This window comes from Cololabis saira, chromosome 14, assembly GCF_033807715.1.
Source record: "Cololabis saira isolate AMF1-May2022 chromosome 14, fColSai1.1, whole genome shotgun sequence".
Classification (NCBI taxonomy): domain Eukaryota; kingdom Metazoa; phylum Chordata; class Actinopteri; order Beloniformes; family Belonidae; genus Cololabis; species Cololabis saira.
In genome coordinates this window covers 14,457,007-14,473,054 of record NC_084600.1, presented here as the reverse complement: position 1 = coordinate 14,473,054, position 16,048 = coordinate 14,457,007, and the positions used below count along the sequence as shown (strand labels likewise).

General features: G+C 42.2%; 2 protein-coding genes across 6 annotated transcripts in view; one reads left to right on the top strand and one right to left on the bottom strand.

Moving 5' to 3' along the window:
- Positions 1 to 324: 324 nt before the first annotated feature.
- puraa (purine-rich element binding protein Aa) lies at positions 325 to 9,292 on the bottom strand. Of its 2 annotated transcripts, none has more exons than XM_061739810.1 (2): positions 9,163 to 9,292; positions 325 to 4,414 (listed from the first exon to the last, which is right to left on the bottom strand). In XM_061739810.1, exon 2 carries the CDS (start codon positions 4,334 to 4,336, stop codon positions 3,476 to 3,478), a length of 861 nt encoding a protein of 286 aa, XP_061595794.1. In that variant the 5' UTR covers positions 4,337 to 4,414; positions 9,163 to 9,292; the 3' UTR covers positions 325 to 3,475. The 2 variants fall into 2 exon arrangements, with proteins under 2 accessions (XP_061595794.1, XP_061595793.1); XM_061739809.1 differs by lacking the exon at positions 9,163 to 9,292 and adding an exon at positions 6,504 to 6,603.
- A 2,016-nt stretch (positions 9,293 to 11,308) lies between these two features.
- The window catches only part of nrg2a (neuregulin 2a), a 74,388-nt gene continuing 69,648 nt past the window's right edge, over positions 11,309 to 16,048 (top strand). For 3 of the 4 annotated variants that reach the window (XM_061739806.1, XM_061739804.1, XM_061739805.1), the window contains exon 1: positions 11,309 to 11,912. In XM_061739806.1, coding sequence (XP_061595790.1) covers positions 11,504 to 11,912 — 409 coding nt within the window. In that variant the 5' untranslated portion in view covers positions 11,309 to 11,503. The remainder of the gene's footprint in view (positions 11,913 to 16,048) is intronic. The other variant, XM_061739802.1, reaches the window with a different exon arrangement.

The window sequence follows — 16,048 nt, the reverse complement described above, 5'->3', positions numbered from 1 at the left end:
AAAACCCACAGAAGAGCAATTGTTGCAGACAGATGATCACAGTCGGGACGGTTAGAGAACAAAGTAACGCTTTATTTTACAGCCCGGCTTTTATCACACATACAACACTAATGTGGAAATTTCCGAGAGGTCGTGAGCCGTCCAACGATTGCATCCTGGAGGCTGTAAAATTAAGCTTCAGTAATTAGTTTAAATGCAAATGTAGAGTCAGACATGGTAGACAACACTACATGTAAACAGAACTCACTGTTTTTCATCAAAAAATTGCCCCAACCCCCCCCAACAGGAAATTAAACATGAAAAAACACATACATTTCGAATGAAGACTTTTTCTCCCCCCTCTCTGGGTAAATTAAATTTATTTTTAAAATTTGTCAAATGTACATAAATTATATTGAATGCATCAAAACCAAATGGGCAAATCAAATACTCTTCAAAAAGGAAAACAAAAACAGAGGCAACATAAAAGAGAGAATGACATTCTTTGTTGAGATCTTGAAACAAGTATTGGTCAGGTATTTCATTCACCTGGGAAAGCAAAGTGCTACACACAAAAACCACTGAAGACAGTTCACCACACACCCTAATGAGGATTGGTCTGAAGCACCTTTTCTTAGCTTAAAGCTAAAATGGAGATTTCATTTACCTATTTTTTTTTTCTTTTCTTCTTTTCACAAAATAGCTCCATTGGATGTTTAGTTCAAGGAGCCATCAGCCAAGCCGGCCCTCGTCTCTGAGAGGGGCCCACTTGCAGTGACGGTGTTGTTCCGGGTCAAGAAGCGACCTTTTGACCCCGCAGGCTTGTAAGACCTTGTTTAGCTATACTTTCCTCCAGATTGGAGCTTTGAGTGCAAATAAAGGCATACAACTCCTTCACAAGACAAAACCAAAAAGGAAAAACAAAACAAAACATGGAAATCAGCCACATGCCTTCAAATAGTAATCATATTTTAATTGATATACATATATTGCCACCATTGGCACATCCGATATTGCACAAAGTGATGAAATGTTGCACAGAAAAAATAGATATATATATATATTATATGTATTTTTTTTGTGGGCAAAAACATTCCAAAGTTACAAAGAATGTGGAATAACGCTGAAAAGGTAAAACTACATTAAAAAAAAAAAGAAAAAAGGAAAAGAAGACATGCTTTCTACTCCCCGGTTAATTGAGTAACTTGGAATTTATATAATCGCTACGCTACTCCGACCGAGCAGTTCGGGGGGGGTGGGCTCGCCAACCACGCCGAACAATCTCAGCTATTCACATGGATCGATACTGACGTTCACGCTCCGTCCCCGCTGACGCGCTCGGCTGGTGCAGAGCCCAGGTGACCACCCCCTTCCATGGTTACATGTAGGCCGATACCTGGATGGCTGGGTGACGGGGATGGGGTTGGGGGGGCAACAGAAAACACAGGAATAGTTCTGCTCCCACTTGTCTTGAAGGTTTCGTAACAAACCCTTGGTTTTTTTTTGTATTTTAGCACCACGAGTCGTGCGCGAGCACACAAGGGGCCGAGACGCGATAATGGAGGAAACAAAGAGAAAGCAGAAGAAGAAAGAAAGAAAGAAAGAAGTCAAAGTGCGATCCAAAGCACCGGGCCAGCGTGTAAGCATGCGGAGTGTGTAAGGCACCAGGTCGTTTAAACGCTGAAGAAGACTCCCAATCAGGTGCCACGTTTACGAATCAGATCGGTCGTGGGACCGCCTGGCTCGCTGGTGTCCAGTCAACCTAAACACGGGAGCAATCATTTAATTTAACACTGAGGTACATCTGACATTATCTGATTGTTGTCAGCTTCTCTGGAGTTTACTGACAGAGTTTATAAAACTGCTATCACACATCTATGAGATGCGACTTCACTGGAATGGAACCAGTTGTTTTCCATGTGGCAGCCCAAATATCTCCAATTAGGCCAAAACAGAATACCGTCACCACCACCGCCCCCCCCCAGTTCGATTATCGGGGGTTACAAATCCTAAGGAGAGCTTTAAGTTTACGTCCACAACATCCCCACTCAGCTTCACAGCTTCAGATCTTCACTAGTGGGAATGGGCACGTCTGGTGACGTGCTCGTATCCACCAAGACGTGGACTAGACCCTCGCGGCTAAGAGCAGGGGCGCTCCTCTGGGGGGGCCCTCCTGGGGGGGGCCCTCCTCCTAGTTCAACGGTGTTTGCATGGTGACTCCTTATACCATCACCCTTCTGAGACCACTTTCACGACGACAACGACACCCAAGTCTTTGGATGGAAATCACCCGGAACTCAAACTCGAGATTTGTACAATATAGGCAGGTAAAGATATATATACGGAAGGGTCCTTGAGCCTATACTTTGGGACACCTATGAAATCTAAAACAGTGCAGGTTAACATGCAGCAACAGCACTCCTTGGCACCATTTAGACCTTTCTGACTAAACAAGATCACGAAATGTTGCCGCTTGTGGATGCACGCGGCAACAACCCTCCTCTGGATTTTACTAGCGTGTCGGGTGTTTGTCTTGTTAAATAATCTGCGATTCAGGCCATTTGCTACATGATAATCACTCCTCTATCAAACACACATTTAGTACCTTTAAGATGAACACATTGCATTAACAACGAGACACGAAGGTAATCTATAATATATCCATCTGCATGGCAACGATTTCAACTGAAAACAAAAATTACAATATTAATAATTCTTTGAATGCCTCTGGCGAAGGTCATCATGTCAAGATCCATTGACCAGTTCAATATAATAGTTTCTTTTTTTATGCAATGCATATTTCACAACAAATATAGCACTTATTTCATTTCATGAAAATGCCTATATATTCCTTTTTATACTGCATGACATCTAACCAGTTTCCGAAGCAGGCCTAGCCCTCATGTGATTCATGTGTAAACACATCTCTACTCACAGGTAAATGTAAATAGGATGGCGAGTACATGTGACAACCTTTTACAAAGTTTTCTGAATTTTGGTTTTAAAAATTAATATATCTGATTTGTGCTGAAGTCGTTAGCTCACATGTGAAGGAAACGCGTTTCCTCTGAACTCGGCAATACTTCCATTTGAACATTGCAAACACTTTTTTTTTCTTCTTTTTTTTTTTACAATAGCTTTAAATGGTACAAAAGTTCTCTGTTAATAAGGGAAATAAACACTCAAGTTCAATATTGTTTTGTCAAGTAGGAAACAATGTTCAAATATAATGTTATTACTTTGTTTAGCAGCCTGTTACTGTATTAATGGTGATAAGTGGGGTAACATCCAGCGATGAGTGACAACATGTCATAACTGTCAGGTTGTGGAGGTTTCTTATATTGAGAGTGATGCTCCCTTGGAGTTAAACCATTACAGTTAAATCTTTAGATTTCTTTCTTTATACAGTAGAGTTTTTTTCTTCTTAATATAATTCTCTTGTTATTTTCATTACTCTTGCAGGTTGTTGTCTCCCCCCTCCCTCTCCCTCTCCTCCTCAATCCTCGTCTCCATCGTCCGCCTGCATCTCCTCCTGCTGCTGCTGCAGCTCGCACGCCCTCTTCTCCCGCTGCTTCTCCTGGATCTTCTTCATCTCTTCCGCGTATTTACAGAAAGTATTCCCAAACTTGGACCACACTTTGTAGGGCACGGTGATGGAGTTGCGGTACGTGGGCTTCACCTCGCTGACGCGCATGAACACCCCGTACTTGTTGGAGCCCACGTCGAAGAAGAAGCGCTTGTTGTCCACAGTCAACGAGGAGCCCTCGGGCAGCTCCGCGGGCTCGTCCTCCACGCCGTAATCGTCAATAAGTTTGGCCAGCGCGTCGCGGAACTCGATCAGCCCCTGCGCCGGCAGGGCGATGGTCTGGCCCTGCGTGGAGCCCAGGCCGGGCCCCCGGTTCACGGTCTGCCGGACCCGCAGGAACCGGCCCCGCTGGTTCTCCTTCAGGTCCATGTAGTACTTCCGATTCTCGCGCACCAGGAACTCGCTCTTGAGCGCCCGCCGCGGCTCGTCCTGCACCAGCCCCGGGTTGGAGGGCCCCAGCTGCGCGTAGTGCTCGATGAAGTCGCCCAGGTAGTCTCGGAACTCCACGGCCACGGACATGGACAGAGTCAGGCGGCTCTTGTTGCCGCCGGCCCCGACCTCGGCTATCTTCAAGAAGCGGCCTTTGGCGTTCTGCTTCACGTCCAGGTAGAAGCGCTTGTTCTGGATGTCCACGCGCTTGGACGCCAGCTCCTGCGTCTCGTGCTGCAGCCCCGCCGCCGAGCCCGCGCCGCCGGCCGCCGGGTGCACGGGGCCGAAGCCCTGGCCCGTGGCCGCTCCTCCCTGCTCGCTGCCACTGTCTCTGTCCGCCATGATGCTGCCTGCCTGCCTTCTCCCTCCGTCTGCTGCAAAGCCTCAGCCAGCCACACGCTCGGCGCGCTCTCGCGAGATCTGCGGAGACGGACGAAACGGCGAGGAGGGGAGGTTAATGCAGATCTGAGACTGCTGTGCTTCCACCTTTCCTGCTCCTTTCACTTCAGCTCAAAAACAAAACTCAACACATATTCGTTACAATTGGCCGATATCATTTCATAATTGAATTTCAAGGGAAGCTTTATTGTTTTTGTGGACTACTACTAATACTACTACTAATGCAGATCTGGGACTGTTGTGCTTCCACCTCCCTGCTCCTTTCACTTCTGCTCAAAACAAAACTCAACACATATATTGGCCAATAATCATTTCATAATTGAATTTCAAGGGGAGTTTTATTGTTTTTGTGGACTACTACTAATACTACTACTAATGCAGATCTGGGACTGCTCCACCTCCCTGCTCATTTCAATTCTACTCAAAACAAAACTCAACACATTGGCCAATATCATTTTTAAACACTGCGTTGATTGCATTATTATTTTTGTGGACTACTACTAAACTACTACTAGTAAGAAAGTACATTGTATTTATAGAACCTTGCACAATGAAATGTCACAAGGTGCGTCACACAAAAAATAAAACAACATCAAACAAATAAAACACTACAATAAAAGTACTACTAATACTACTACTGCTGTCATTTAGCAGACGCTTTTATCCAAAGTGACTTACATCTGAGGGAACAAACACACAATTTCACCCGGGGAGCAATTAGGGGTTAAGGGCCTTGCTCAAGGGCCCAGGGTGGTTCTTCTTAGTTGCCATTCCGGAGCTTGAACCTGGGTCCTCCAGACCCAGTCCACCTTACTAACTGTTCAACTCCTCACTGTGGTGGAGGAGGGCCCAGAAGAAGTCAGTCAGTCAGGCTGACCAACAACAAACCAGACTGTGCAGTAACTTTGTGCAATTTTTCACAACACTTATTTCTTTTCTATTCATATAATTCTGTGGCACTGTATTTTTTATTTTTATATTTTTATTTTTATATGGGTGTTTGGTTTTGGGGTGTTTTATATTTGTATATGACAGTGCTGAGTGAGTGAGATGGAGATGTCCATTTCCCCAGGGAACCTAAAGGATTAATAAAGTCATCCGAATCTGAATCTAATGGGGAAAACTAACATCAGGACTCAGTATTCTCTTAATATTATGTTATTTCCCTGAGTAAACATCGACAGAGCATTTGTTCAGCAAAAAAGAAAAAAAAGGTTAAAAAAGGTTAATATTTAATATATATATAAAGTTAATATATCAATTTAGATAAAATACATCTGTAACCATTCACAACACAAACCATACATTTCTTAAAAAAGTGGATTTAAAATCAATCAATATTATCATAATAAAAATAAAATAAAATAAAATAGTCCTGATTTCCAGTCCTGTCAGGTCCGTAAAAAGCCAGAGGCTTGATAAAGCTGGTTATTAAACAGAACCGCGTCGGTTTGACAAATTATACATAAAAAAATATCAAAAGCATGAAAAGGAAAAAAATTAACCATTTGTTTGCACTAAGTTAGTAATAGCGGCGCTGATCAATCTATATCATTGTCTAACTGGACTGCATCATAAATAGCCTATCCTGACGTGACGCCGCACGACAATTGTTTATTTTAAAACGTGACTTAATTACCGAAACTTAATTGACCTATTATGACTTTTTGTCCTCTGGGTGTCTTTGTTGCAAGAGAGTTCAGTTCTGCGGAACCACAGAATATAAGAGGAGGCGCAGACACGCAACTCTGTTAATTGTTATAGGAGCAACAGGCTGTTGCCATTAAAGTCACGTGTCAACTGCTTGATGTATCAGAGTACATGGACCGGACTACTCACCTTACAGTAAAGTGTGGCCTTTATTTATTTTTTATTCATTTATTTTTTAAATAATCAATCAAAACATCAAGACAAATGTAAAACCTCTCGCCCTTCAGGATGCCGTAAAACGCAGAAAAGCCTTTCCGTCATGGGCCTATTGTGACAAGCTGATCGCGTTTTGGGACATATTGGTGTTGCACTTTATTTTTAACCTTGGAAGTGTCACAGGTGAGGTTTGATCTCCACAGCCATCACATCAGGAATTGTTGTGGCCTTGATTGACGCGTACCAGAGTCTGGAGGTTCAACTGCGGTGCCGCTGCCTTTGGGCCTCCCTCCTCTCAGTGGTGCCGCCGCATCTTGTTTGTCATGGCTTAACTGCTTCAAGGCCTGTTTATACAAGGCAAAGGCTTGGTGAAGTTTAAATGCATCTTACAGGCTGTTACCCATCCCAATATGTTTAGTATTAGGAGCAATTATCCTAAACTGCCGTTTCCTCCGCCTGTCCTCAGGTCTGATGTAAACTGCGTTGCTCAGACCTTTACCTTGAAGCATTCAACTTCGTCTCATGCGCTTGTGTGTGTGTGTGTGTGTGTGTGTGTATATATATATATATATATATATATATATATATATATATATATATATATATATATATATATATATATATCATACATTTTTTTTATCTGAAAATGTGATATATAATTTTTCTTAGCGTTTAATATTGTATTAAAACAACTCGTTCAAGCTTGTTAAGAAAACGTTAAGTTAAATGAACGTTCGGTTGTTAAAAAAAAGCATGACTTCTGAGCTCTATATGTTTTAAATATGGAACTATCTTTATTAAACAAAAAATATATAAAATATTTACTTATATCGTTACTTTACTTATTTTTTAAGTTATTTACAGAAACAGCAGTCTATTTACTATTTTTCGTGCTTTTCTTGTCAGAGTCTAAATAAAATGATAGTTTTGAGGGTTTTGCTCTGATTAAACCTTGACTCAATTTTCCTTATGGGCTTCAGAAATATTTCTCTCATAAATGTGAATATTTAAACGAGACTTTTGATTTAGTTTAAAGCACGTTATTAACTGCTAGATGAGATGATTATAGGCTAATCTGATCTGATTATTTTTTCTAGCTTTTTCCATCTTGGACTTTAATTCAAAATGATTTATTTTATCTTAATAAAAAATGAGAGAAAAACACATCAACAGTAAACATATACGTCTTGCACCCAAAAGACTAAAGTATATCTAAATGATCTGTGCAATGAATATTTCTTCATTGTATGTTTGTAGAGGAAGTTTGAAGGCCTGACTGGAGTTTATCTGTAGGTTTTAAGGCAGAAACTTTTACGTTTGATTATATTAAAACAGCTTAATATGTTTTAAACATTTTAATATTCTACATTTTTTTATTTTTGCTGACTAGATTAGATAAATGTAATATTAAATAACAAAAATATTTATGACACACATTTTATTATTATAAATGTAAAATGTTTTTTGAACTTGCAGCTAAATAATTTAAAAATCATCAGTAAATACATATTCTTTCAATCATACAAGACAAATGAAAACAAAGTAAAAAGATCTGACAGGAAAGATAAAATACACAGATAATGTATCAAAAGAGTACTAAATGCTGTAATGAACTATAGGTGGCGTGTTTTTTTCTTTGTGCTTATTTTTAATAGAAATAATAAACTTTTTGGCAATTTAAAATCTCAGCTGCTGTTTACTGGGTTGTTTATTTATTTTTATTTTATTTAGCCTTAATTTATCCAGGAAATGTCCCATTGAAATACAAGACAAGGACATGAGAGAGGGGGCCGGAGGAGGGTCGTTTTTTGTTTGTTTTTTCTTTCTTTCTTGTGATTACGTTCATACTGTTTCACAAGTTGATATTGTGGTTCTTTTTTCAGATAGGTTAAAAAGTAGAAATACAATAGTTTTGTTAATTTTCTCTATGCTGGATTTTCTTGGTTTGCCTTTATCTAGGCTAATCAAAGGGTCCAGAAATGCCCCACCTCTCTTCTCTGAACGGTTTCGGCGAGCAAATCAGACCAAGCTGCCTTAAAATCCAGTCATGCTTGGATAAACATGCTTGTGACGTTTGTTGTATGATTTTATATTTTTATGCACATATTAAATGTTTGGAAGGTTATCATCATGAGTCTAAGCATTTTTGCTATTTCACAGCTTCATGAAGAGTAATTTCCTTTTTGTATTCATTCAGATTCGCATCGATGATCTCAATGACCCATAAATGGATTATCTAATTTATGGAGTGGATATAGCCAAAAAAGCTAAGTTATATTTCAAGAACCTCTAAATTTTCTTTCAGGTTTATGAATAGTCTACTTTGACGTGAGAAAAGAAAAAGATCCTGACTGCGCTTTGCTCTTAAAACATCAGACTTCATCTACGTTTTGATCCAACATTTTAAAGACAAGACCTGTCAAAGATCTGTTAAATTCACCACAGAGAGGGCCACAAAGATGCTGATTATGTTAGTCGGCCTCTGATGCAGACCAAAAAAAAAAAAAAAAAAAAAGGCTTTCAATTAAGTCACTTCACAAGACATTAATAATCATGGACATGCGTCAGAAAATGCAGTTATGTTTGGATGCCGAAGGCACATCCGAAGCAAATTTCAGCCTCAAAAGGTGTCGCAGTTTGTAAAAGGGAGTAGCTGACATTGCCTGAGAAAGTTGTGTCCCACTTCCCAACACAGGAATGTCGTGAGTCGTTGCAAAAGCAGCTCCGTTACATTTCAGATCCGACTCGGAGATATGCGTCGCATGTCATGCATAGCCCGTGTCAAACTCTGCAAAGCGATGCACCTGGCTGCACGTCAAAGGCACTTAACGGGAGAACAACAATCCCAATGATATGTGGGCTGCATAAAGCGTCATTCCGCCGAGCGCCCTGCCGACACCTACCTCTCCCCGCTCCGTGCAGGAGCGCCTTACAGCCTCGACGGCGAGCAGCGACAGACGCGGCGAGGCACAGGACTCATACGCTCGGAGGCCTTTAGGACAGCACCGCAGACTGCATCTGCCTGGTTCACAAGATGGACAAGAAGAAAACGGCGAGTCGTGGCACAGTGAGCGACACACGCACAAGTTCAACGCTGCACGTTTCACGTCTGATGTCAACACGCAACATGGTGAACGAGCGCCCTCGTCCGGCGGGAGCGACGACTTGCAGCTTTGACTGTTCACGGTAACAGGTAGGACATCATTTCTGCCATGCCTGCTCTGAAGGGCAGGGATCTGCTGCTGTAAGTGGGCCATGTAAAAGATTTCGATGGATTTTATGACCTTTGTGTCACTTTACATTATTGTGAAGGGTTGTTACACTCATTTTTTTTAAATATATCATTATACAGTGGTGTTAAGGAGGCTGGTTAAAACGATACACTGCACTAATTAAGTCAAGAGGAAGTCAGTCCTACAGAAAAACAGTGTTTTTCATTGTCATGCCTCATGTTAGTAACCTGTGGTTTTAATGTATGGCCTTGAAAGACATTTCAGCACCACGGAGAGCAGCCAAGACAATCTGCAAGACTGACACCAAACTCATTAACTGCATTTTATATTCCTGTACTTCCAAAATGTTTTTATGAAACTTTTTGGCTTCCTGATCTAACATATAAACGCCCTTTGCTTTGAATGGCCCTAGGCAGGGTGGGGCACTAACTAACTAACACAGTTAGACTTTTGCCAGTCAAAGATCTGCACATTTAATTGAATAGTCTTCACAGGATTGTAATTCTGTTTTAAAAGTCGCGTCTGATTGAAATCAGAATTTGTAATTTAGAAACTACAATGTGTGTTCATGTTAGTAAAAACTACACACTGGTCAGTAGATGTCGCTCTTTGTGAGTGGTGTCACTTTAACATCCTTTATCCGCATTCAATCTGGCATTTAAACCAAATCTTTACAGTTTTATATTGAGTAGAACATGTCAGTGACAGCAAAGCATAAATTACACACTTTGATTGGTGTTGCTACTGAGCTCCTTTGTTAATTTGCTCTCAACAGAGGGACGGTATTATCTTAATATATTTAACTATAACAATAAAAACAGAAGGAGATCTACTCCCAGCAGTTTTTTTTCCTCCTTTAAAGTGATATAAATAGGTTTTCTCCGCGCTGGACTTCTATGATGCAGCTGATTTAGCCGTATAGATTTAATGCGGTTCTTCAACGTCAGTTTTTTCGAGGCAGAGCAGCGAATGTGACCTGAATGCAGGACATGACTTAATGGGATGAGACGCAAAACTCATTCAAAACAGTCTCTTGACGAGTCTCAGTCTCTGCTCATCGCAGCCATGTGATTCCTCCGTGCTCGCCGGACTACATATGCGGCTTCATCTTTTTTCAGTTTTTGGAATAATGCCGTGGCCACAGTAGGATGCGATTTTGAGGAGGGAGAGAGCCATGGATTTAGGATTCCGTTTATTCTCTTGTAACAGCAGATCACCACAGATACAGCACCATGGATTGATTGACGTGCAGTAGCAGGGTTCTGGAAGTGAGGAGATCGACCCTCTGGTCCATCGGTTAACTGTATATCTGAGTGCTATCTTGCGATTTTGTTGCAACGGAGCCCCCTTGGCAATCGGTGTTATTCTCCGTCGGCGTGTGGATGGTAGGGGAGGCGGAGAGAGAGCCGACCGCGGTGGAAGGCGGCACATTAGCTGCCGTTGTCATATAATTATGATATTTTTGGAATGAAACGATATTTCTGTTTTTGCAAGCGGGCTCCCCAACTTGTGCTTCACTGCAGCATTTTGCGTCTTTTTTCCCTACCGCTGCAGATGATACAGAGAAAAAGCATCGTAGCGGCACCTTACCACTGCAATTTTGGGGCAAAGATAAGCGTGTAGTGGCGTCGTCTTGCAGTTAAGGCTATACAAAAGGCAGCATTGGAGGGGGCATCTCCGGGAGAAGAGAATCCGCCGATTCCTGTGCTATGTACAATGCCTTATTATTAGCAGAAAGCAGTGACTGGGTTCGAAAACCAGTGTGATCCCGCCGTCCCCCCCACCCCCCCACCCCCCCCGTTTCAGAGCTGCTGTTTACCCACTGAAAATCACAGGAAAAAGCAGCGGATCCCGATGGCATGGACACTTATGCAAGGTCTGCCGCGCTGCCGTGCTACTGGAGCCTACTCGCCGTCTCTTCATTCCACCCAGCAGCTCCAGCGCCATCGCCCCGCAGCCAGAGCGCCAGTGCCGCAGCGCGCCCAGCGACCCCCGAGCCAAGGCAGGCGGCATGAGGCTTGATTCAGTGCATTTATCCATGCTGCTCATCGGGGTCTCATTCGCCTGCTACTCCCCGAGTTTGAATTCCCTGCAGGACCAGGCTTACAAATCCGCCGTGGTGATCGAGGGGAAGGTGCAGTCTACGCCTGGGAACGTCTCTGCGGAGCCGCACCGCGTGAGTGTCAAAGTGCTGGATGTTTGGCCCCTGAACAGCGGCGGGCTGGAGCGAGAGCAGCTCGTCACCGTGGGGGAATTCGGATCCGAGGCTCCGTGCACCAAAGTCAAGAAAAACCACAAGTATATCTTTTTCATGGACCCCACTGACGAGCCCTTGGTTTTCAAGGCATCGTTTGCGCCCCTTGACACAAGTGGAAAGAACCTAAAAAAGGATGTTGGGAAGATCTTGTGTGAGGACTGCGGTAAGTTAATGTAGCTCTATTGTGGATTACCGGTGAAGTCCAACCCGGAAGAATGAACGGTCTTGGTATAGCAAGCCCTGGCTTTAAAGGGCTTTTGGTATAACAGACGTTCTGGTGAAATGTGGTTATGTGGCCACAACATGGCTTGGAGTCGTTGGCTACCAGATAGATGCCAAAGGGGCGTCTATGCAGCAATTTTCGACAACTCTCGCAGGCTCCCATAGCTCACATGATCAATCAAACTCTCTTTCTCGCTCTCATTCTCTCTCACTGAACTGCATTACCTTAGGCATGCGCCTCGCACTGTTGCTTTTGAGGAATTGCAGTTTTATGTGTGTCGAACTATCTCCATCCAGCAAAAAAGGCTGACTTTCAACGTTTTAGCTGTTTTTAAATCTAACTTTTATATTGACATTATCTAAAGATTCATTTGTTTTCGTCAGAATTTGTATTGCTTTTTCTTTTTCCCTTTTCTGGTCACCAAACATATACTTTCATGCAATTTCAGCACCAGGGACAGCGGCCTGTGTCGAGATCACGTGATGAATATCACTCTCCCCTATGTATATTTGTGCCCAGGCTATATTTAGGTTCAGGCCGAGCTCTAAGGCCTTATGCCCCCTCATTTTGGTTATAGGGAATAGATGTTTAAGCCCTCCAGTTTGTGTATACATCTTCACATATAGGGGTGTGTTGTTATGCTTTTTCTGGTTTGGATGGATGTTGTTGCTGAAATAACAAATCATAAACTTCATCCCCTGGCACTTTAGGGCTTTCTTCTTGTACATAAACATGTCAACATAGTTTCAGATGGGTCTTAATACATACAACTCTTTTTTATTTGTGACTTCAAATCGAATCCGGTGCTCTGTATTTGTAAAACGGCCATTTGTTGTGTCACTGAGGTATAGGTACCGGTATTATTTGATTGTATCATAATCATTAGAGTAACATCTTTTTCCAGATTTGCATGGGTCACTTTGTGAGCTGTAAAAAAGCCCACGACTGTTTTCTGTGTCTTGAGGAGGGTGACAGAGCCCTCCCCCCACCTTATTTGTGAAGTGACAGCATTTAACGTGATCCGTCGACTCCTCTACTGTTCCTAAAACTAATGTCCCATGCGGAGCAGCTTAGTGACAGAATTTCAAAATGCCAGGCAACTCTTCTTCCACACTGTGAAAGTTTTAAGCAAAGCAGACCACGTGACAAAATAAAAATAAAAATAAAAACCCTGAATAAAATAAATCGTTTAATTAAATAAAAGACAGTGCACACATTTGCACTCCCTTCCTTTAGAGGTCTGTGGCAAAGAACACCAGGTGTTCCCCATGCTGCCGCCTTTCTAAATCCTCTTAGCCTGTACTCAGGAGACACAAAATCTCTCTTCTTGATTTTGACATGCTCACTTTGGCTTTTAAACTTGCCATCCCATAAGAGGAGTAGCACAAAATGGACCTCATTACCTCCTGGGTTCCTTGAGTAACTCAAATGTCCCTCTCACTTGGAAAAGACTGTTAGAGACTTGATCAAACTGGAGTGAGCTCCTACTGTTTGATGCAATGATCTTCCTAGGTTTACCGTTTATTTCCTGATGAGTAACCAGCAAAGAAGTTGATGTTATTGATTGTTGAAGATGAAAGGTTTCCTCCTCTGCAGAACTGACCTCTCTCTTCTTTTGTTAATTCAGATGTAAATAAACATCAGCCATGTTCTGCTGACAGCTTCTCTTACTAATATTTGGTTCCATAACATCATTTAAATGCATCGTTAATATGTGTCTATATATTTTTGACTAAAGATTATTGTCTGGGCCCAGATATTGATCCCAGTTCAGCTTAGCACATAACCTAAATGTGTTCATATGCTGCAGAACTACTCAAGCTCCTCAACGTGTCAGCCACAGGACTTAATCTGCGCACTGTACAACTCTCAAAGTGATGCGGTTGTTGTTTTTCACTTCCTAAGCGCTGCCTGAAACTTCTTTCTAAGGACTGGCAGCTGGGAGCGCTGGATTCCCACCGTAGAACAAAAGAAAGACACGTACAAATACTGCTCTTACTATTTTGATCAGAAGAAACACATGTAATCAAAAGCTTATTGTAAGCTGTGACATTTGGATATCATACCAGCTGTCTGTGGAGCAAACACATCTCATTACATAACCGTATTGTAAAAAAGTAGTACAAAACGTCACCATCTAAGACTAGTATGGATAGATGATAGAAAGTATTTCCTGGAAGACCAGCGCTCCTTTGTGACAATATTGTTGCATCTTAGATTAAGTTTGCCTTTCACATAATCATACATTTGACGTTTTTTATTTTATTGTATTCCATTTTTTGTACAACAAGGCAGTCAGGCGGCTTGGTGGTTAGCATCGTGGCTTCAAAGCAGTTAGAAAAATAGGTGGTAAATAATGGATGGATAGACCACAGGGCAATATTCTGCAGAACAGTGGACCATATCAGCTGAAAGTACTTCAAATCACACAATAAGTACCTGCTGTGGTTTCTGTGCTGCATACTTTTTACTGTATTTGCAGGTCAGTGGTTGTCTCTCTGTGCACGTCCCTCTCGGCCACTGTTAGGTGAGATACTGTGACCCTAAATGATGCGTAGCAGGTATAGGGAGTAGATGGAAGATAACTTTTATCATGTAGTTTACAGAAAATTTAATTAAAAATTATTTTGAAATTTTCAAGATTACATTACCGGAACATAAAAATGACTTCCACCCAATCAGAGCGCTTATTTTCTGGCATTGCTCTACTTTCGACTGCAATTTGAAGTGCATCACATCTGCATTTTAGCTATGATTATTTAGCATGATGGCAGTATTTGTACCCCTCCCTAGTTTACTCTACATCCAGAGCTTCTAGAAAGAAAGACATGGTAGTAGGTAGGACTGCTAGCATTCTGCCTTTCATCGACCGTGTGGAGGAGACCTACATAATTGCATTTGGTGTGTGCATGTGTGTGGGTGTGTTCAGACCGGTGGGAGCCTCGAAACTCCAAAACACATTACAAATCCGTGCAACACTTGTGCACATGCAGTGGTTGCTCCGAGCTGAAGAGTGTTTCACCGTGAAGCAACTGCCTCCACATTTGTAATTAACAAACGGCTAAATCCTCATCACTTAAGTGGTTATTTATTTGTTGCTCGTATGGACCATTTGTTTTCTGAGGTGGATTAGTGTGGCGAGGCTGTTGTGGATCCACACTCCCCGTCTTAGCAACCGGTCACTGGGAAGTTCCAGTGTATGCAGGTCGCAGCTGCTGCATTGAGGTGGTAGACGGGCAGATGTTTGCCCCGAGCCACAAATCTTTCTGTGAAGATGGGAGAGTTGCTTAGAAGAGCTAGACATAGAACATGAATGACAGCAGCTTATGGCTACGCCGTTCTGCTCCCTCCCCACGAGTTTATCTGGCAGCAGCATTAATCAACATGCATCTGCTGATTGGTCATTATACCCTCGAAGCACACTCAAGAGCCATTAAGCAAATTAGGTGACAAAGTGCTCATTTGCTGTATTAAACTACGAAAATTATTGCCTTGTGTTACAGGATGTGTGTTTAAGTAGAATTATTTCAGCGGCCAGTGAAAGCTTGGGTCCAGGCGCGGTGAGGCTGCATGTTTCAGGGGTTGTTTTCTTTGTTTACTAGGTCATTTATGTAGAGCTCCTCCTCTGCCAGACCTCTGAATGCTATACTTTCCACTGGCAAGATCGTCCAATGTGAACTTGTGGAGAAAGGAGCCATGGCTGTTTTCAGTAATTCGCTGCTCATTTTCCTGTCCATTAGGCACTTTCTTGCAATCACTCATGACTTTTACTCCACATTTTCAAAGCCAGAATCTTACAGACTGTTATTATGACGGTGTGATCTTATTGGCTCTGGCTCTTCCTGCATCCTCAAAATTGAGAATTCAACAGTGACAAGCCGCTTGTCGCGGCAGATGTGGCGTTTATTGATATCTGTTTGCACATTACTGCCGTTGCAGAGGTTACTGGAGGAAGTAAGTGTGCTCTGAATCCCTCCGGCCCTGAACTTTAAAGCCTTCAGCAAGGGCTGTTTTTGACCGGTGTTCACCCCACGTTAACTTTTTACACTTGTTATTTTATTTTATTTATTTATTTA